At 54.1% G+C, this 22,129-nt stretch overlaps 1 protein-coding gene across 5 annotated transcripts in view; it reads right to left on the bottom strand.

Annotated features, from left to right (window-relative positions):
• Window positions 1-21,646, bottom strand: part of ACSL6 (acyl-CoA synthetase long chain family member 6) — a 52,431-nt gene extending 30,785 nt beyond the window's left edge. The window contains exons 1-7 of one of the 5 annotated variants that reach the window (XM_040976445.1): window positions 21,517-21,646; window positions 6,444-6,664; window positions 2,716-2,830; window positions 2,001-2,065; window positions 1,619-1,720; window positions 705-804; window positions 44-222 (exon numbers count right to left, since the gene is read on the bottom strand). In XM_040976445.1, coding sequence (XP_040832379.1) covers window positions 44-222; window positions 705-804; window positions 1,619-1,720; window positions 2,001-2,065; window positions 2,716-2,830; window positions 6,444-6,664; window positions 21,517-21,565 — 831 coding nt within the window. In that variant the 5' untranslated portion in view covers window positions 21,566-21,646. Of the gene's footprint in view, window positions 1-43; window positions 225-487; window positions 528-704; window positions 805-1,618; window positions 1,721-2,000; window positions 2,066-2,715; window positions 2,831-6,443; window positions 6,665-21,516 lie in introns of those variants that run through there. The other 4 variants (XM_040976472.1, XM_040976454.1, XM_040976465.1 and 1 more) reach the window with 4 other exon arrangements.
• Between the last annotated feature and the right edge of the window lie 483 nt (window positions 21,647-22,129).

Raw genomic sequence — 22,129 nt, forward strand, 5'->3', positions numbered from 1 at the left:
AGCCAGCGGTCGGCTTAGCCAGCAGGCTGACGCGGGCCCTCACCTCCACAGCCTGCATGGACTTGAGCAGCACTCCGCACTTCTTCCCCCTCTCCTGCAGAGCTTCCTCAAATGGCTCCATGAGGATGATCAGCTTGAGCCCTGGAGTCTCCTTCTTCTCCACGTGCTCCAGCAGGAGGCCAGCCTTCCAAGCTTTGTCCACGATCACAGTGCTGATGTCAGCTGTAGGGGTCACCAGAGAGTCAGGCTGTGACCAGGACAGCACTGTCATGGCTGCATGTGCCCACAGCTTGTGTGCAAATTGGGCCATGAGGATGTGTGCCTGACACACAGGACTGTGCTGTGAGTCCTGGGTAGAGGGCGAGGGATCATCCTGGAGCTGACTCCAGGCTCTCAGCTCAGTCCTGCTTCTTCCCACACCGGCTTGAGACAGTCACACCCGCTAGCAACTGTTCCCAGCAGCTGAGACCCTCCAAGAGCGGCAGCCTGGGTGGAGTTTGTGTTGGAGGCTCCTCTGCAGACCAGGCCTGAGGAACAGCCTCCAGGTGAAACCCAACTGGGAAAAGCTGGGATGCAAGATGCCAACCTGGCAGCCCAACTGTGAGCCCCTACTGCTTTCTGAGAACAGAAACAAAGCACATCCAGGGTGAGAGACGGGGAGCATGCAGTGAGACTCTGGGGCCAATAGTGGCAGAGAGGCTTACCTGTATTGATGATATAGCGGATAACTCCAGGTCCCAGGGTGTCATAGAGCGGGACTACCACCATGGAATACGTATAGCAGGCCAGCTCTGCAATGATCCACTGTGGAGACACAGGGCAGGAAACGGGAGTTGATAAAATAGCTGCACCATCCTTTGGCCTAGGTGACCAGGGTTCTGTCCTAGGCCCTATGCATGGGCTCTCTGCGTGTGCCAAGGAGTCCATGAGGCTGATTTTCTGCACCTGCTCACCTGCAACCTTCTGTACCAGGTTGCCCCAGTCATTAAGTAACTCTTTGATTTCATATCCCAACAATCCCATGTCCACTTCCAGGGTCTCCCTCTTGGCTCAAGGGCAGCTGTCTGCAAAGCTGTGTGTGTTGGGGGTGGGTGTGGAGTTAATGGATCCTGGCTGGAGAGTCTGTTCCTGATGGGGAACAAAGCCATGGTGGGAAGCAAGTGTGGCATGGTTCAAGGGTTTCCCTACAAACAGTGGGAGAACTGTTCCCTAGTACCAAACCCTATTCCACAGATACCTGTATTCAGTTAAGGGATGGGCCCTGTGCAGCAGCCTAGTAGCTAAAGTCCTTGCCTTGCGTATGCTGGGATCCCATATGGGTGCTAGTTTGTGTCCTGGATGTTCCACTTCCCATCCAGCTCCTTGCTTATGACCTGGGAAGGCCATAAGCAGTATAGGATGGCCCAAAGCCTTGGGACCCTGTACCCATGTGGGAGACCCAGAAGAAACTCCAGGCTCCTGGCTTCAGACAGGCTTAGCTCTGGCCATTGCAACCATTTGGAGAGTGAACCAGTGGATGGAAGATCTTTCTGTCTTTCCTTCTTTCTATAAATCGGACTTTCCAATAAAAATAAATGAGTCTTAAAAAAAAAAAGAGTTAGTTAAGGGAGAAGCTCACCTCTGGCCGATTTTGTGCAAAAACACCAATAAACTGATCTGTAGATGCTTTACAGTTGTGCTGGAGAAGTCCAGATCCTAGGAATTCAGCCCTGTCCGCCACCTGCGCATAGACACAAGGGAGGTCCCGTGAAGACAAGGACCCTTCAGCAGGAGAGCCAAGAGCCTCAGCCAGGGCTTCTATAGGTCAGGGAGACTGCCTTGTTTGCCTGCCTGTAGATGCTCAAAGCTCCTACAGGCCGCAGCCAGAGGCTGGGAGACTGGCCAAGCATGCCAGGGGAATAAAAAGTGCCAAGACCGAGCAGGGTGCCCCCCAAGCTTCCCACTCCCTCGTACCAAGATCCCATGAGTAGGCATGATGGGATCTTGCCTTTGTCACTCACCTCCTGGTAGGACAGCCACTGATACGGCTGATTGGGCTTCCTGAAGCCCAGACAGGGCCCGTTCCCTGCAGAGATAAACAAGCAAGAGGGCAGGAAGGGTGGGCCACCTGTACTACCCATCAGACACCTGGAAGAACAGTCCATCTATGGGGTCCCATTGGCCAGTGCATTCCTCTCACTTCCCACCCCTCACCCAGCTGGCTTTCTAATCTGCTAACACCAAAGAGGGCTGTAAGTACACAAGCCTGGCACCTCCCAGAGACCATGGAAGCCTCGTAATGGAATCAGTGCAGAGCCCAAGCACTCCATGATTCAGCTGATGGTCCCTACTACAGGCCCAAAAGGATACAGATAATTAGAGGGCCACAGGGAGGAGGTGGCAGGCTTGCCCTCCAACTCCATCCCCATGCCTCCCATCCTGGGGGCACCAAGGCATTGCAGAGGCTCAGGTTCAAAGCCATCAAACCTGGCACAGCAGCTGCCAGTGGGGCATATACATTATGGACTAAGAGATGGTCTGTAATGAGGCAGCCTGGGGAGCTCAAACAAAGCTGAATCTATGACCCTGTAAGGTGGCTGCTCCTCTGACTGGGGCAGGGAGTGGCTTCTCCCTCAGGAACCTGGGCACTGCTCTCCTGCCACATCACCCGGCCTGGGCTTGCTTACCCAGCCTTGCACTCACCCATCCTCTCCATCCCTGCCAAGCCCTTCTCACCTGAGATACTGAGCCCACGGCGGAACACCTGGTACATGGTCCGGGCATCATCGTAGTAGTGGGTGAGCAGCTCAGGGCCACCACTGATCACAGACCTTCGAGCCCCACCACTGTCCTACAAGTCAAGCACAGGCAAGAGAAGCTGACTGGGACTGCGAGACAGGCCAGGAGAGAGGCCTAGCAAGCTCAAGGCTGAACACAGCTCGACTATACACTGGATCCAAAGGCCTGGAGGTGCTCAGGTACTCCCACACACATGATCTTTGCATGCCTACACAGTACATACTGGATCTAAACATCCACACTGAAGAACTGGCTTATGCACACAACCCAGGACACCAGTGGCTCATGCAGACACTCGATACTCAATAGCACCTATGCACCAGGTCAGCATTCACAAACTATCTGGAGTGTTCATCTACTGTCCACACATATCCACATGATGGAGAGGTGAGCGCTGGCCGACAGTCTGGATATCCCCTTCCATGAGTTAATTCTACACCCTTAAGTGAGAAACTATTTGGGTACAGACTTTATCTAAGAAGGCTGCTGTCTACTACTCACATTAACAGAATGAACTAGGTGGACTATGCTGAAGCTCCTTACCGCAGACAGAGGAGGCTAGAAAGAGCACAGGCTGAAGCATGCAAGTCGGCTGGGGTTGGGGAGAGGGCAGGGGGCTCCTGGGCCCTCGGTCATGCAGATCCAGAGCAGGAAGACAGCCAGCACTGCTATGCAGGCAGCAGAGAGGAACAAAGCTTTTCCTTCCTCCCTTCCCTCCCATCCTACTGCCCTCCCCAGGCTCTACTGGCTTAGAACTCTAGTGCCATAGTGCCACCTCTTCTCTGAGCCTTATTTGGGTTGCCCTGGGATGGCCCAAAGCCTGTCACTTCTTCTTGGAACATCATGAAGAAGAATGGCTGGAAGGACCACCATGCTAACACCCACAGGCTGCTCACAAGGGCTTCAGAAAGGAATGCTTGCAAACACTGGGATCAGGAAAGACTGGTGTGGGCAGCTGGGGATACATGAAGTCAGTTCTGGTTAGCAGTAGGACACAAGCAGGAGGCAGCAAGAGGAGTGTGTTCCAGGGACAGAGGAGGCCCAGGCTACTGCATATGTCAGGAACTCCAGCTTGACTGTCAACCTAGGATTTTCAGATGGTTTTTTTATTCATTTGTCTGAAAGGCAGAGTAAGAGAGAGGAAGAGACAGATGGCCACTATAACTGGGTCAGGGGTAGTCCAAAGCCAGGAGACGAGGTGTCTGCACTTTGGGCAGTGGGGAGGCAGGGAAGAGATGCAAGCAGGGGAAGTAAGGTGACTGCAATTCTGTTTCCCAACACAGAGCACAGAGAGCAGATCTGGTCCCCTCTTGCCTCTCTCACTGCCCCTCCTACAGCCTCTCTGACCTTCTCCACTGCCAAGGTGAGGCCAAGAAGGGCTCAGGCTTCCCAGAAAGGGAGGCCTTGGCTTCGACTATACCTTGGTCTCTCAACCAAGGAACTCACTCAGTGTGGCCTCCTCATCCTGAGCCACAGCCATGCTCTTGCCATTCTAACCCAGTTGAGGCCACTGTCACCTCCAACACCCACAGCTGTTTCCTCATACCAGCATGATCTGTGCAGATCTCTGTCCAACTAAAACCCAAAATAAACCCATGCTGGCCACTCCAGTAAGGCCTTGTTTTTGTTTATCAGTCCAGGTGAGTTCCCGCCAAAAGCTTGTATATGGAGCAGCCACTATGGCACAGCACACTGTCTCTACCTACAATGCAGTTTGAGTCCTGGCTGCTCCATCTTCAATTCAACTCCCTCTAATGTGCATTGGAAAGCTTCTGACTCAAGTGTTTGGGCCCGTGTCATGGGAGACCCAGAAGAAGCTCCAGTTGCCTGTCTTAAGCCGTTGTGCCCATTTGGGTAGTGAACTAGTGGATGTAAGATTCTCTTTCTGTGTCTCTTCCTCCTTTCTCTGTAACTCTGCCTTTCAAATAAACTTTTTACAAGTATACACATTTACTTTTACATACTTTATACACGTAATATACTTTATATATGTATGTATGTATATTTAAAAGCTTATATGCATATACACACCCAAACAACAGCTACAACCACAACCAGTCCCCTACCCCGGCCCATCCCACCATTCTTAGCAATTTCTTTACATCATTCCCTCAAATCCTTGTCCCACTTGGGGAGAGCTGCTTTCATTACCCACTTGACAGCCCAGGACATTGAGGCTCACACAGGTGAGGAAGTGTTGAGGGACCCAGAGCTCGACTGACTTACCACCTGTCTTCAGGCCAGGACTTGCCAGCCGTCAAAGGCCATTCTCACGACTGCTCTGCCTGCCCCTTTCCACCCACGTGCTGTATCATGCACCTGTGCTTTTGTACACCTCATTCTTGAGGCTAGAACACCACCCTTCAGATCCCAGCCCTTATCTTGGCTTGGACCTTCTTCTCCAGGCAAAACTCTCCCATGCTTGTCTTTGCACTGTCCAGAGCTAACAAGGAAGTCAGTGACAGAATGGGCAGCACATCATTCAAGAGACAGGATCTCCATGTACTTGCGTAGGACAGAACCCTCAAAGGAGGCTGGCTGCCACCAGCGAGGCAGATCAGGAGCTTTACAGTACACACCTCGTTGTCTCTTTTGTTCTGTGTCAAGATGTGAAGAAGGCAGCTTCAAAAGTTCATTGAAAGAAAAATTAAAAAAAAAAAGTTTTTCAAAGAAAAAAGAAAAAGAAAACCCACACTGAAAACCAGGCACAGGGCCTGGCGTAGAGCTTGGTGGCTGGGATCCTCGTCTTGCATGCACTTGGATCCCCTATGGGTGCTGGTTTGTGTCCCGGTAGCCCTGCTTCCCATTCAACTCCCTGATTGCAGCCTAAGAAAGCAGTCAAGGACGGCCAAGACCTTAGGACCCTGCACCCACATGGGAGACCTGGAAGAGGCTCCTGGCTCTGGATTGGCTCAGCTCCAGCCACTGCAGCCACTTTGGAGGTGAATTAGCAGATAGAAGATCTATCTCTCCTCCTCTCTGTATATCTGACTTTCCAATAAAACTAAATAAATGTTAAAAGAAAAAATAAACGAAATCTAGACACAATGTTCTCATAATATACATTTTTCCATGAGCTTTTTGAAGATGCATTATGCTATCCACTGAAAATGAACAGAGTTAAAGTTTATGGGGGAAAAAAAGACCAACTTTTTAAAAGGCAAAACAAATTCCACAAGTTTAATAAAATACCAAACTCTACCAGTCCATCTAGGCTTAGCCAGGGCTACCTGCTGGGTCAGCAGACCTGTTGCCCCACAGCAGCTCCTTCTGTAAGCCCAGGTGCTGTGGCACAGAAGAACCCAGGGGGCACCTCAGTTCTGGGTCCCAACACCAACCAGGATGAGGCACGAGGAGAGCCTGGGATGGAATTTTCTTGGCAGCCCTTTAGACCTAGTTTGATTTCCCCCTGAGACACCAGGGAACCAACCCCCTACCCAGAGGCCTCAGGGCAAAGCCAAAGTCAGGCTCTGTCCAGTGGCAGGCCCTTGGAAAGGAAGTAGGACACCCCGACCCAGGCAGCCACAGACTTACTGGATGACTGCCACAGGAAATCAGGATTCTCTGGGTCTTCTGGGGTCAAACAAGCCGACCCCTGGACTTGGGCCTTCAAAACACCAGTCCATTGCCCATGACATCCCCCAGCCGGAGGCTCCCCTGCTCACCTCCACTTCTTCTGACTGCTTTAGGAGGTCGCACGGTGGTTGCAAGGCCTTTGGCCGGTGAGTGAACCAGTAGGCGAGGATCGCAGCCAGCGCACCCACACTCACCAGGGTGGTGGCTGAGAGGCTGCGGAAAAACTGGCCCAAGTCACCCAGCTCAGGCAGCCGCAGCATCCTCAGGATCTCTTGCGTCTGCATCTTCTCCAGAAGTGAAAGGACAAACTCTGCAGATGACAAGAGGCAGATGAGGGAAGAGACCTGGCAGGTGGGTGGGCTCGGGGTGCTGCCGGACCACAAGAGGCTCTGGTCCAACAGCCTGGCAGGCAGGCCCTGGGCTGGTAGGCGTGCCAGTCTCCCGGGAACAGAACAGCACTCCCCAGAAGCAGGCCCCTTGCACTGTCCACATAACCTTCCTCACAGACCTGAGGCCCAGGCAATTGTGGCAGTAGCTTCCCTTCTTGGGAAGTAAGGAGAAACGTGAAAGTGGCCACTCTGCAGCCATGGGTAGGTGCCAGTGAACACTGAGGGTGAAGAGATTTGCACTGAGACACTGTTGTAGCAGAGGCGCAGACAGAGCAGGAAAAGTTCTGTATTTCACAACCCTTTTCCTTCAAGTCGAACATGTTCCATGCCCTGCACCTCCACTTTCCCATCTTTAAAATAGGTGTAGCACCACATAAGCAAGAAGGCTCCTCACACGGCATCTGGTATAGTCACAGGACCAAAGACTTGGCTAATGGATGTACTTATCAGATTATAATGGGCCAGAAGCAGGCCTGGCCAGGCTGATCTGAGCACTAGATGAGGCATTTAGAGCCAGGCCCCTTGGCTCCCACAGGAATTCCTGCTCCTCGGAGGGCCCTGCAGGCTGTCTGAGCCTGGGATTAACTCACCAGCCACCCCCAACAGGCTCTGAGTGTCCCCAGAGTAGCAAGGACCAGGAGCTTCCAGATAAGCAGAACCTTCTCAATAACCCCAGGCCACAAACCAGAAATGCCATCTTCCCTCCAGCTTCTATGAGCTGGGTCAGTAGTGAGGCCTCCCCACAGAGACTGCCTACTAATGGCACATCAATTGAAGCAGGGGTCTGCAGTAGCAAAGCAGATATCCAGCTACAGATGGTGGTGCATTCACCAAGGAAAGATTCCTGGGGAAGACTCAGGGCAGGAAGACAGGTGGCTTGGGACACATATTTCCCTAAGCTACAGGTGAGAAGACTAAGTCACAACTCGGTCTGTCAAAAGTGACTCAGCATCAGGTACAAACACCACACATGTTTCCCAGCGCTCCATAGGCTCTCAGGTAAATTCATTCCACAGGTGCAGAAGCCAAGACCCACAAGTCCCTGAAAGACATAGATATCTGTTCCCTGAGCTTCTCCAGAGGCAGTCCTGGAAAGACACCTCCCCACCCGGCCTTTGGTCCTGGGTAGCTGCTCACAGATCCTACACTGCAGCCGCGAGCGGTTTTATGTGACATTTGTGCAGTGCTGGAGCTTCTGCAGAGCACAACCTAAGATGGCCAAGGCACAACCCACCTTTTCACCCATCCACATTATAGGGTCTCATGTGGTCCCTGCCCTCAGCTAGCTCAGTGCTAGACCACAGCGGGGGTGGGCAGTGGTGGTCCAGACCAGAGCAGAGGCCTGACATCGATGGGGAGTGATGGGAGGTTGCAGGAAGGAAGTGATGTGACAATGAAACTGAAGAAAAAGGAGGAAAGGGGTTCTGGGTGGAGCAAGGGTAACATAAACGCTGCATGTAAAGCGTATGGAACAGGCCCAGCACGAAGGCTCAGTGGCTAAATCCTTGCCTTGCACATGCCAAGATCTCATATGGGCACCAGGTCAAGTCCCAGTGGCTCCACTTCCCATCTGGCTCCCTGTGTTTGGCCTGGGACAGCAGTACAGGTAGGCCCAGAGCCTTGGGACCTTGTACCCATGTAGGAAACCAGAAGAAGCTCCTGGCTCTTGGCTTTGGATCAGCTCGGTATCAACCATTTCAGCCACTTAGAGAGTAAACAAGTGGATAGAAGATCTTTCTCTCTGTATCTCCTTTTCTCTGTAAATCTGACTTTCCAATTAAAAAAAAAAAAAAAGATCGTGTACAAGCACTTTCGGAATTGAAGATTCAACTCGCAAAGTGAAGTCCTGAGCCCATGAACTATTGTACAAAGGTCTGGGCCCTGAGTTTGGGGCTGGCCTCCTGGGTCTGCTGTGCTTTAGGAAGTTACCATGTGACCACGGTCACAGCTCCCTAGATTCCTAACACCAAGGAAGCACCTGCCTGCACACGGCACAACTTGATGCTAACAGCCCCTTGATGCGTGAGCTCCACTGAGGCATTCACCTCCTCAGAAGGCAAGGAGGGTAGTCACACTCAACCCCCAACCACCCTCCTGTGCCTATCAGCCCCACAATGCATCATCTCCTTTTCACTGCTGCTGAGTGCACAGAAAACCAGCTCCAGCCTGCTCCAAAGCCCAGGCCGGGTTATGGAGTGGGAAAGTACAGGGGTCCCCAGAGCCTGCAGGGGATCATCTAGCCAGGCTGGCTACCTGCTGTGTGTGCTGCACACAGGGTGGGAGGCAAGACTGTACCATGCTCACCTGCCTAGGGCAAGTGGCTGCCCATTCCTCAGGCTCCTGCTCAGGGCAACCCCCACTAAGGAGTTATCCACAGTGGTTCCAGCAGCTCCCTGGCCCTGAATCGGGCCTGTGCCCCTCCCAGTCTGGGCAGCTACCAGAGGGTCTTATTCTTCAGGGTTCATCAACTTCAGAGTTAGGACCGTCTCCACTTAACCCTAAGAGCCCTTACAAACTTGCAGGCAGAAGTGCAAATTTAGGTCCTCTAAGGACACTGGCCTTGGAGTCAGCCCACGCCACCAAGCCCTTGGCAGGGGAGGACACAACCTAAGCCTGGGAGTTTGCTCTCTTCTCTATTGAACAGGGCAGGCCTTGGCCTCCACTGACCTCCATACCTCTCTGTGCACCTAGAATGGGGCTCAGCAGTTCCTGGGGTCCCCACTGTGGCTGTCCCCTTCCATGCCCCAAAGAGGCTTTCCAATTGCAGCAGCAGTGAGCGTGGGTACAAATGTCTGTGCAGACAGCACCACCCTAGGGAGTCGCTGGTGCTGGTGTTGCCAAGTGAGTGTCTGCGAGTGTTTGTAAATAATCACCTGCCGGGAGCTCCCAGCCCTCATCAGGAACTTGCCTCCTCCTCTCACCTTATCCTCTGGTCCACATCAGTCAAATACCAAAGTAATGGAACAGGTGCAGGGGTGGGGAGGTGGGGAGACTTCAGCCTTATCTTGTCTTGAATCTTGCTGACTCAGGACACATGACAGAGGCTACTGGTGAAAGCCACTGCTAGACAATCATGCTAGGCTAGAGAAGGGGAAGGGGCCCCAGTGGGAAGCATGGTGGTCCCAGGGAGGTGGATAACAGAGGCAAACTCCAAAGCACAGTCCCTGCAGAAATGGGCCTGAGGCCCGAGGCTCCGCTCTGCCTCCTGAGACCAGCATCTGCTCAACAGGACTACTTCTCAACCAGCTCTCAAACCAGACCACTCCTCTCCACGCCAGCCCAGGCCAGCTTCCAACCACCACGAAGAGCAGCCAGGACTACCACTCCTTCCCCTTGCTTACCCGATGCCAGTTACTCTCCTGACAAGCAGATGTGACCATGTTATTACACAGCGAAACAAACCCTCCCTGGCTCCTTGCTGTTTGAACCAAAGTTCAAACTCTTCAGACTGGCACTGACCAGCTCCACTCCCACCAGCAAGATCCTTAGAGTCTTCCCTCCTCCTTAGCATCACCCCAGCTTCCCTTGGTGTCAGCTTGGTTTGTGGGGGCAAAGGGGTCTTGCAGTGGGCCTCTGGGCCTCTGGTAAGGCTGAGGCTTTGAGAAAGAGCAGGGAAGCACAGCAAAGCCATCCACTCAACAAAGAATCTCTTTTAACTATCAAGTAAAGAGCTCCGAAAAGAAATCTGTAACCTCTCCCAAGCCCTGCAAACAAACTGGAGCAAGCAGGTGAAGAGGGGGGCTCCAAACTGACCTGGGTGCACACATGCCCTGACTTAGACTCCTACCAGCTGCACAGCCGTGGGCAAGTCACTCTGTCCCTTCAGCCTTCATCTCAGACAGAGAAGGTGGCGTCAGGCACACAGGAAGGAAGACATTCAGCACAGGGGAGTTCCTGAAGCAGTTCTCCCACCTCTTTGCCAGCCAAAGATGCTCAAAGACAGCTTGCAAAAGTAGATGCATTCACACCCTACCTTTCCAGTGGGCTCCTGGCACTGGGGAGGCGAATGAGCTTTTCTCGCTAGAACCAGCCTCCCTTTATAGGATCTGCGGGGCCCAGGGAAAGAGGTGACCACATCTAGATCAAAGCACAAAAGTGGCGAAGGCCCTGCCCCAAGTCCGCCCTCCTGGGGACAGCCGATGGCAACAGCCACCTGCTCTGAGGAGTCGGGTGGTGGCGGAGCTCCCTGGTGGTTGTGGGAAGTCTGGCAGAATCGAGAGCAGAGCTGCTCTGCTAGGAACTGCTGGCCCTCAAGGTTCCCTGCTGCCCCGCCCTCCTTGGCACACGGGGCGGGGCAGTGCTGGCTCAGATCAGCTCAGAGCCAAGCTACCCAGCCTTAACCCTCACTCTGCCAGCTTCATGTGAGCCTCTGAAGCTATCCCTCACCCTTTAGGCCCTTCCTTCATCTTCAGTCTTGCAGGAGAGTTCACCAAGTGCGTTTCTGAAGGACAGGGTCTCCTTTACACATTAATCTGAGGCATAGATTACGGGCTGGGGACCCGGAGCAAGCAGGAGTGGTGAGGAGGAGGGGAGATGCAGATGAACCCATTTACCTAGAATCTCTGCCTCCAATCTCTCCTGGGGCTGCTCCACTCCCTGCCCCTACAAGGTCACAATCAGTCCACTTGGGGAGAGGAAAAGAACTGGGCACAGTCCCAAATCAAACATGCTTGGGGAGTGGGACATTCTGACCCAACGATCAGTGAAAGAAAGTGGCTCATCCCCCCCTCACAAGGCTCAGGGTCACCACCTAGCTCCTCCTCATGGCAGCCCTGAGCCACGCAGTTCCCTGGCTAGTTCAGCAATGATGGTCATGCTGGGGCATGACCACACCCTCCTGGAAGCAAAGCTGAGCTCCGGATTCGGGGCTGTGACCCTCCCAGGGGCCCCTCTTGCAAGGCACTGGGACAGGATGGCGGGGAGGCTACTTTTGTAACCTCATCATTCCTGCCTCTGTGACTCACACTGAGCTGGACAGAGTAGGCGTGGAGTACCAACTGCTAAGGAGGAACAAACAAGTGTAGACCACCTAAGCCTTCGCACGGAGTGCTTCCCAGTCTGCCCCGAATACACTACACACCTCCCACTGCTACAGTGACACCCCAGACCTAATTCTGGAGCTCCTCCGGAGAGCTGTGTTCATCCTGCCTGTAGATTGTGCAGCTCAGGCTTGGAACATAGCCCTAGGGCTGAAAGCAGCTTCTTCAGCCCACCCTGCGATTTAACACACCAAGAAGACAGACAACTTCCTGCCCCAGCTTTCCAGGCTACCATGGTTAGAATGCACCTGCAACCTAAGCAGCTGTTTCCCTTCTTTCCCAGCAGGAGCCCGAGTTTTCCTCAGAGACATCTTTAAGTAAGACAAAAGCCACATCTCCTGCTCCTCAAGGCAGATGCTGGTTCAGGAGATCCAAAAGGCCACACTAAAGTCCCAGCAGGTGGCACGGGCCTGGAACTGAGAGAGCAGCTCCTACCCAGGAAAGCTGCCAGGTTAAGGGATGCACAGACAACAATGTCAGAACTATGTGACCCCGGCCTGTGGAAGTACACACATAAAAACCTGTGCATACCTGGCCTGACATCCACCCTGCCCACCTGGGGACCCAACCTCATGCCCACTGTGAAACAAGGGCTTTCTCTCTATCTCCTCATGGATTAATTAGGTATTAATTATATTCACAGAACCACCAGGTGATTGGGGTTTGGAAATTGCCAGGTGAGCAACAAACTGTGTATGCCCTGTGAGACAGGGGACCGTGATACACGTTGTGGGGTTACAAGGTGCCTGTCTCACTGAGCCTGCTCAAAGAGCCCCACAATAGCTCTGACAGTTCAAGTTGCCAGAACGCAGAGAGGCCTGATCAAGGCTGGTCATGCCCCGCCACTTCACAGATGCTCAGTGAACAAGTCTCCCTTGAGCAGACTCCACTTGCCCTCTGTCCACCTTCCCCTCACCCCCAACAGCATCTTTCCAGCACTTCACTCACCCTAAGCCCGGTCAGAGAACGTGGACTCACATGCCTGACGTTGGCACCGGGCATCCAGGCTCAAAAAAACACTTTCAGGAACTTAAAAATATGAATGCCCTTGAGAGCAGAGAAACAAACAGAAACACAGTTGCACGGAGCTAAGATAAAGGATGTCCTGGTGGCGAATCAGGCACAGTGAGACTCTTAGGGAAAAGAGCAAGAGCAGAGGCTCCGCAACGACAGCCGTACCTCCGGTTGCGTTTACAGAGATGACCACGGTTCAGGCGAACCCCGGCCTCCCTGTCTGTCCTTCCTTCTATACCAAGTCTTGGGTCAGCAGGCAAACCTGGGGACATTTGAGAGGGCCATGCCCACTGCACAGGGACACCCCCTGACCAGGCCCTAGTCTGTAGGAAACCAAATCCTGTGGTTGCAACATGATCCTTCCCCTCCCAGCCATGTCCCCTTTTGGGACTGCCAGTGTCTTGGCCTGGGGAGTAGTGATCCTTTTCCATCGCTGCTGCAAACTGAGGACAGACTGGCAAACCCCACACAATCAAGCCCAGGAGAGGGTAGATGGGCCGCTCCACGCAGGGTCGTGCTCACACAGCTCACCTTGCAGGTGGCCAGGGTACAAGTGGGACAGGACCTGTCTTCCTTCTGCTGGGAGGGGCTCCCTAAAGTAGGGAAGTTCTCCCATTAATACACATTTAGAGGTCAAGGAACTCAGAGAACATGACAGAGACGAGCTTGCCTGCTCACTCACTAAGGGTCTCTTGGGGACAGCTGCTTAGGGAGAAATGCACAAAGCAGAGACAGGTCCTTGGTCAGCAAGAGAGAGGTAAGAGAAGGTCGGAGCCAGGCTGGAGAGGGAAGGAGAGTCAGGCTGGGGCACAAAGACAGAAGGAAAGAGCAGGCTGACAAGTTTCAGGAAAAGCCTGCAGTGCACAACCTTACAGGAGCCCTCCCACCTGAGCTGGTTAACAGGCGGGGGGCTGGCCCCACCGAGGACCAGGATAGCAAGCCCAGAGTGGCGGGATGGTGCTTAGCTGCAGAGAAGGACTGTGGCTGGACCTGTACGTATGCCTCACACCTTTCTAGCCGCAGCCCACATGCTAATGGAGACCATCAGTTCATCTGTGGCTTGAGGGTGGCAGGGCAGCCCAGGGAAGCTTGTCCCTCCGCCCCTGCTAAGGGGTCCGCAGCTGCAGCAAGGGGCAGACAACTCCTTCACCCACAATGGCAGGAATCATTATTTGGGGGCTTTGGATGTGTTTTCTTCATAGATCAGACAATGAGCAAGAAAAAAGTTCTGCCTCTGGTTAAGGGCAAAATTTCTAGCAAATTTCATAAATAGCTTAATTTTCTGGTAAATCTGCTAAGTAGCTTAATTTTCTGGCCTCCCTGTATACTGAGCAAAATCTCTTCAAAAAGTCCCAGTAAGAAACAAAGCGGAATTTTTCCCAATCCAGCCAAAGGCGGTGCTGGTCGGCAGGAAGGTGCCACATCTGAAATCACCCCACTGGGGTTCAGGGCGACAGAACTGTTGACCTCCAGCCGGGTTGGTGGGGGTAAGGGGTAGAATGGTGGAGGAACCAGGCCTCATTGTACACAGGTTAACCTCAGACCTAGGCAGCCCAGGCTTAGCTGGACAGGCAGCCTAGGACTCAGGCCTCCTTTTCAAGGCCAGGATAAATGGAGGATATGCAAGCGGCCGCTTCCCGAGGAGTGGAAGGGGAAGGCCCGCTGCTGGTGGCCAGGCCTGCATCACTCCACTCGGGACTGTCACATGAAAGGGTTCGTGCTCCTGCTGCTGGCTCAGGCGCCTAGCCAGCCCGGGCCTGTTCTCACCAGAAAACAAACATCTCTTTTAGACCAAGCAAAATGAGGTCCCAGCTTCCCTAGGACAGCTACTGGACGCTGTTCACTCTGACCCACTGGGGAACCCAGCATTCAGGAATCTCTTTCCACCTACCAGCTCACAAGAAGGAGTTGAGACCCCTGTGGCCACACTGTGGGGACCGTGTGAGGTCAGGGAGGTTTAGAAGGAGAGGTGGGCCAGCCCCTTGCAAGCCTCCGTAAGTTTTCTTCTTCTTCTTCTTTTTTTTTTTTTTTTTTTTCAGGACTAGTCAGGCCTGCTTGTGCGGGGACAACCCAGAGAGGACCTCAACAGTCCCTACACGGTGGTGCTGGTGAACACAGAGAAGGAACTGAGCAGAAGGAAAATGTTAGTGACGGAAACCCGGAGCCCAAGGAGAGGCGGTGACTGCTGCTGGGAGCCTCCTCGAGCTGTGCTGGGCATCAGGGCAATCCAGAGCCCAGTGCAGAGACACCCCAGGACTTAGGCTCCTGCTGCAGCAGAGGGGCAGACCACGGTCAGACTTCCAGGAGCCAGAAACTGCTCTGATCACTCCATGGCCCCAGTTAACCACAGCACAAATCTTGTGCCCTATGGGGATTGCCTGCTACTCAGATTCTCACTAATGGGACACAAAGATACAAGCAGGTCACTTGGTCTGAGAGGACACACCCAGGGCAAAACCACTGAAGAGCTGATTCTGACTCAACAGAAGGAACTGCTTTGCTGACCTCCTGTGCCGCAAGGCTGGCGGGCCTCCCAGCTCCTGCCTGCCTCCCTCCGCAGCCTTCCCACTGCTACTCAGGGCACACCAAGTGCTCGCGAAGCCAGGATGCCAGGCTCAGCAGGTTCAGGGAAGAGACTGAAGAGGCAGAGGAGAGAGCACTCTGCAGAATGAATTCAGAAATGTGGCCTTCACCAGTTCCAGCATTCCGTGATGTCTGTCTTGGGACAAGGAGGTCAAGGACAGAGGTACTCAAGGGTGTTCTCAAAGCCTGCCCTTCCTTCTCCTCCAATCCCTGCAGACACAGCTGGGCTTGAGCGGAGGCAGCTGCAGGCAGGGGCAAGGCTGAGTACAGGTGAGTAGAAGGGGTTCCCCTGAAGAACCACATCCAACCTAAATGCTGGGAGGTGCAGTCACCACCAGTGTGGAGGTTCTCTGACCACTAAACAGCGTTCTGGTGGGCTCCATGCAGCCCCAGCCCCAGCTCCAGAGACAGAGCAGAGGGGCTAGAAGCACTGCTCTTCTCAGAGGGCCCTTCTCCATGCTAGTAACTGTCTTCCTCAGCTCAGCCTGAGGGCCTCACCAGCCAGCCCCCAGACAACTGCTCAGTCCAGTCTCACTGGCTCACCCATGTGCCACTTGTTGCTTGCACTCTGTCCCAGCTCTGAGTATCCTTTCTGTGTGCCTCCAATTGACCTTGCTAGGCAATCTCTGCCTCACTTCACTGTCCCTCCCAATAGCCTTTCTTCTTGTTTGGCAGGCTCTGTAGTCAGTACCCACAGTGGTCTGCAGTTAAGGTTGTGGTGGGCAGGCAGGAGCAACTCCACAAGGATGCCTTAGTCCCTTCAAGAGTCTACACATTAGAGGGAAAAGCAGGGTTCTGCAGCAGCGCTGAGTCCTCCTGTCCCCAGGATCCACATCCTGACTGGTGCCTGTGACGGAATGGGATGACATTCCAGGCACAGGTTAGTGAGTCCATCCCAGGGCTTCCCATTCAGCCTGGACCTGCCTGCCTGTTGGTCCTCTCTCACTCCTCCTGTAGTCTCGACCACTAGGTCTGTCTCGGGCCCTAATCAATGTTGACCCCAGAATCGGAGCACTGGGGGCAGTGGTTCCCTCCTGGCCTGACTGCTGCTCTAAAGCTCCTGGAGGCAGGTCTCCAGGTAGGCAGGTCTAAACGAGCAGATGGGAGATGTCAAGCTCACAAGCCATGCTGAGTGCCTGGATTAGGTGTGGGGAGAGAAGGCCTCTCTAGAAAAAGCAGGTGGAAAGAGTCAGGTGGGACTTCTAAAAATCCTTCAGACTCAACGATTGCTGTTGGGCCTCATAACCAACAACTCAATCTGGCTGAGACTTTCTGTTCCAACACATTTTCCATCTACCCCTTTCTGTCATAAAGCCTAAGTGGCACCTGAACCAAGAGCTACACTAAGGCAGCAGGCCCAGGAATGACTACCCCTACCAGGTACAACTGAGTGAATGAGGAAGACCCAACCCTGGGCATCCTGAAGAGAACTCCAGGGGCCACAGCACTCACCTCACCCACCAAACCCCAGCCAGGCAAAGGCAGGGGAGGGACCATTACAGCAGACCATCCAGAGAGATGAGGATTCCTCTTAGCTGCGCTCAATAAATGGTCAGAGCTGCGGGGAAAGCAAGAACCCTACAGGTGCAAGGAAACAGCCTGCAAGAAAGCCCACCTCCCATGGAACAGGTCACTCTGAAGGACTGGGTTCATTCCTTCACTCACTGTTCATTCTTCCATTCACTCAGCAATCACTTGCGGGGCCCTTCATTCTGTTCCTCACAGTACTGGTTTTCCATACTTATAGGTCTCCAGTGAACACTGGCATGATTCTACCTGCAAATTCATACTTGCTTTCCCTATCACTTCCACCACATTGATGTCACCCCCAGATGGGCACAGAGCCTGACGCCTTCATGGGAGAGCTCTCAAAGTCTCTAGTTTTGCTGACTGACTTATGGTGAACAAAGACCATATAACCACACTATTATTAAAAAGAAACTACCCTCAGGAAATTCTTCATCTCATCCATTTACACAGTAAACAATGATGTGTATCCCTGACTTGGGGATACTGAAATGAGACAACCTGGTCTTACCCCCAAAGAGGAACAAGGCCTCAAAGAGGTCAACAGAACATGCACGAGGCTTGCTTTCACAGCACAGGGATTGTGTCACCTTGGGTCATACCTCCTTGATGCCACCATTGCCCAGAATATAGTCAGCATGGTGTGGCCTAGCACTCTAGCCCTGCGCAACCCATCTCTGGCAACCTCACCAACCAAGCAGAATTTATACCTTTAACCTTAGTGATTCTGTCACACACCTGTCCTCACACAGGTGACTCAGTCTGGAGCATCTGTCCTTTCCCGGCCCTGGCCTGCATACTGGAACCCTGGGCCTCTTCCAAGGAAGACCTAGCACAAGTTGTTGGAATTTAGCTAGCATTTAAATGAGCCCTGCCCTGTGTGCCAGCCACTGTTCTTCATACTCTCCAGGCATCCTCTCTTCAAACCCTCTCCTTTTCAAGGACCATCTCCTTGCCTGTGCCTACTAATAAGCTGCTAGAGGGGCTTGGCCCCTCATGGATGGAAGCTGAAGACTGTGGTCACATTCACAGCTATTAGGAGGTGGTTCAGCTCTAAGTCTCCCTGGTCTCAAAGCCTCATCTAAGAAATGGGGATGACAGCACAAAGACTCAGAAGACACAGCAGTTGGTACAGAGGAAGTGCTCAGTACACGTGCTCAAGTACAAAACTGGTCACAGTACTATCCCAACCACATCCCCCCTCTCTCTCTCTCACTCAGAACTTCATCCACTCAGTGAAGATATGAGCACCCAGAGTGCACCAAGTGCTGGTGGGCTACACATTGCAACTTCTGTGACAAAGAAGCCTACTTAGTTTTGTCTCTTTCTGCAAACAAACCAGAGCCTTATGCTCGCTCACTCACCCTGTGCAGGGGGACAATCCTGGGTCCTTTCTGGCACTTCAGTTGAACCAAACTGTCTTCTGAAGGTCAACCAAAAAACCTTTCCAAACAACAAGGCCAAAACAGCTGCTGTAGAGCAGACCACCTGGGTTCTGCTGCCCCCTGGTGTCAGTGTGCTGTCGCTGGGGCACCGCTACCTTCCAGGCTGGAGAACCCCAAGAAGGTACTGAAGGCAATATCCGGCAGCACCTCTTGGGCACACCCTGTGCAAATCAGGGCTTGCTTCCTTTGTGAGGCACATCCCCAGATGGCCAGTGAGCTGTCTGTTCTGCCTGGGGCTCCACCATCTGTCCTGATTCCTAACTGCCTTCCTGCGTCCCTGGGATGGACCCAGACCTCATATCAGTCTTCCACTCTAATGAGAGCCTGGGGTAGGCAAGGGAATGGGGAAGACCTGGCGGGCTGAGTGTAAGTCCACACACTGGAGACCTACAGCCAGATGTCTGCCACACCAACCTTGCCTGTACCATCAGGGCCAGCCACATTTCCTTTTTCCCTTCCCAAGATCCAACCTCAACTCAGACCATCCTTGAGCCACTTCTTATCTATAACACCAGAACAGCTTCCCACTACTCTCCTGACCTCATGTTCCACCCCTGAGCTAAGGCATCCACTCCCCTCCTGCCAGCCCGGTTTCCCCAGCACAAGTCCTTGAAGACTCACCCTACCCCATCCCCATTCCCTTTGCAGTGTTCCTGCAAACCTTTGCTGGACTGACTCCCCCTACTCCAAGGTTGGCCTACCTGCCTCTGACAACGCCCCCACGTGCCGCGGAACCCACTCAGACGTCACCGGTGTTCAGGTATACAGTTGAGCGAACTGGACCCTGTACAAGGGCATGGGTCTGCATCAGCCTAGAGGAAGGGGGGGGGCCTTTTAGAAATGCATTTCCTTAGAATGGTGCCACACAGGCTGGCCTCCTATCCCATCTTCCCATTGTCCTCTGAGTGCCTGTGGCTTTGAGCCAGACCCAACATCTGACTCATGCTGGACTTACCTCACTTGTCTCTGCTCCCTACTCAACACGCAGGTAAAATCTGGGCTGGCCCATGACTCAGGGCTGTCCTCTCCAGCAGGAAACAGGATAGATGCACCCTGAGCACAGACCTGCCTCCCCAGACTCTTAGCTACTCCTCCAGGTGGCCTGCATCTCCCTGTCTTCATTCTGTCTTAGAGATGCCTTGAGGGCAGCTCTAACTTGGCCAAACCTTATCTCCCTAGGGCCAGATTAACAAACAGGGCAAAACTGTAATAGCCAATGACATCCCGTCAGTGCCCTCTCTCCGATTTCTGGCTGAAGGGAAAGGTCCTAGCAACTGCTAGTAATTACAGAGATGAAGAAGCAGGTATGTTCTCAGGCATGCTCGCTAAACTCCACTTCTTAGACCAGACGTTCCCCCTGCCATGGAAAAAGGATGAAGTCTCAAGGAGTGTCCAGACATGACCTAGGGAGCCCCGAGTGTGAGTCTGGGGCATTGGGTCCAACGTGTGTCCTCTGCTAGACTCAGTGTCTCTCTGTGCGTTGACAAGTCGGGTCACTGTGGAAGCAGCAGTCCCAGGACCAACTTCCTGACAGCTCCAAGGCCCTTGCACAAGCTGTAAGCAAGCCACAGACCCCTGGTTTCTCACCTAAAGAGGCACCTAAGTACTTTGGGAAATGGTCTACAAGAAGCAGGGCGAAAGGCCAGTTCAGGTGGGTAAAACTGACCCCCACTTGCAGACAAGGGCCCTGAACCTGTGAGAAGCTCTTCTGTTGCTGACCCCGTCATAGTGGCCCCACAGCCCCTAGACACTCTCCCCACCGAAAGAGCAAGGCCCCAGCAGCTTCTTTTCCTCTAATGGCTGGTGAAGGCCTCTTGAGGACAGGGCAGTGCGGTCCTGCCCTGAGTGGCTCTCATAGGCCTTACTCCAGCAGCTCAAGCCTGTCTCTGTCATCATTACTTTGATAACTCCTGCCCCTTAGTTCTGTCCTTGTCTATTGAGTATGCATCAGGACCACAGCAGCCCTGTACAGTCTGTCTAGCGGACACTGGCAGACAGAAGGAGCTTAGGGAGCTGAGGGGATTAGAGAGGCCCTATTCACTCAGTCAGCCTACCTCAGGGCAATGGAAGGGGTGGGGGAAACAATGACCCAGCCCACCTCTCTCCAGAATCAAGCATTTGGCACTAGCTGATCAATGGAGACCTCAGATGGACTTGCATCCGCCAGGTATTAGCCCTGGAACACTGGGCCGGCCGCAGGGCGTGGGGAAAAAAAGACAACCAGAATGGCAGCACCACTCTCTCAGGATTTGCTATAAAGGCTAAGTAACACCCACAAAGTGTCAGGTAAGGATTTCAAAGGTTCAACAACTTCCTAAACTTCTCCAGTGAAACAATAAACCCTCAGGTTTTATTTGCATCAGCCTGGAGCATTTGCATCAGCCTTGGCCAGGATTAAGACTAGTGGAAAGATTAGGTCGACAGTGCACATGCAGGTGGAGACCCCTGAATGGAACTATGTTCCCCCAGACCCTGGGGCTCTGGGGGAAGGAGGGGAGGAGAATGGGGTGTGGAAAGCTGTGCAGACCACACAGCTGGTAGTGAGTTGGGCTGCCTGGAAGGGAGATGCTGGCAGGCTGCAACGGGTTCAGGAGTGCTGGGCAGGGATCCCGTAGCGGGGTCATCCCAGCCTCTCCAGAGAGTGAATCCTGAGGAGGAGGCTGGGAGAGATAAATACAGGGTGAGGAGCCAGGAAAGCCCGAGGCTGCAGAAATCCTGTGTCAGCCAAGCGACAAGGACAGTGAGAAGACCCCCGGGGTCGGGGACAGAAAGCTCAGCTCTGCTTATACAGCGGGACCCTCACTCTCCGGTCCCAGCAGAAAGCCAAGGACAAAGTCAAGCCTGTCCCAGCCTTGGCTCTGGGCCTAATCTAACAAGGAGGGGAGCGCGGGAACAGGAAGGAGAGGGCTGTAGGGTCTCAGGGAGCGAGCCTGTCAGCCCCACAGGCCCAGCTGCTTCGCAGACCCGGCCCGGAGTCTGCTGGCGTTGGAGTTGGCCGGAGACCTTGAACGGACGACTCAGCAGGCAGCCGGGGATTCGGAGGCCCGCGGCTCCACCATCTCCACCGCGGGCCAAGATCCACGGCTGCGGAAGCTGGGGGTCTAAGAGGCGGGGAGTCAGGTGGAGCGGGGGGATGTCTGTGATGCGAACGCGACGGGGACTTACCCGCTAAGAGCCAGAGGGAGCCTCCGGACACGAGGAAAAAGGTCAGCATGTCGCTGAGCCGGGCCGCCCGGCCCGCCCGGCCTCCGCGGCCCGCAGCCCGAGCCCCGCACCCGCAGCCAGGCACCTCCGCGCCGCCGCCGGGTATTTTTAGCCCCCGCCCCTTCGGCTCCGCAGCTCCCGCCTCCCCGCGCTGCTGCGGAGACTGCGCGGGCGGGGTTGGGTGCCGCGCGCTCCACACCGATCCCCACGCCCAGTCCCGCAGCCCAGCTGGGTCTCGGCGGCGTGCGCTCGGCGCTCTCGTCGGAACCGCCGATCCCGGGCGGGGGAGGGGCCTGGCGGCGGGGCGAACCGACTTCTCCGCTCCCGCCCTCAACGTCAGGACCTGGCGTTCTGGGGAAACGGGCCGGAGGAAGTGCCCAGGCCACCGGCCTCTCCGGCTCGCGAGCGTCCTTCGCCTCCGCGCGCCCCGCCGTCCAGATCTGAGGGTTGCGCACGCTCGGGTGGCGGCACCTGTTCCAAGAGATGCACTTGCCTGTGAGGCGATGGTTCCAGACGCTGACGCGCTGCGGACCCGCGTCTGCGGAAACTGCGAGTCTTTTGAGCTCTACATTTT

The sequence above is a fragment of the Ochotona curzoniae genome, unplaced genomic scaffold (genome assembly GCF_017591425.1).
Source record: "Ochotona curzoniae isolate NIBS_2020 unplaced genomic scaffold, NIBS_Ocur_1.0 contig_1, whole genome shotgun sequence".
NCBI classification, from domain to species: domain Eukaryota; kingdom Metazoa; phylum Chordata; class Mammalia; order Lagomorpha; family Ochotonidae; genus Ochotona; species Ochotona curzoniae.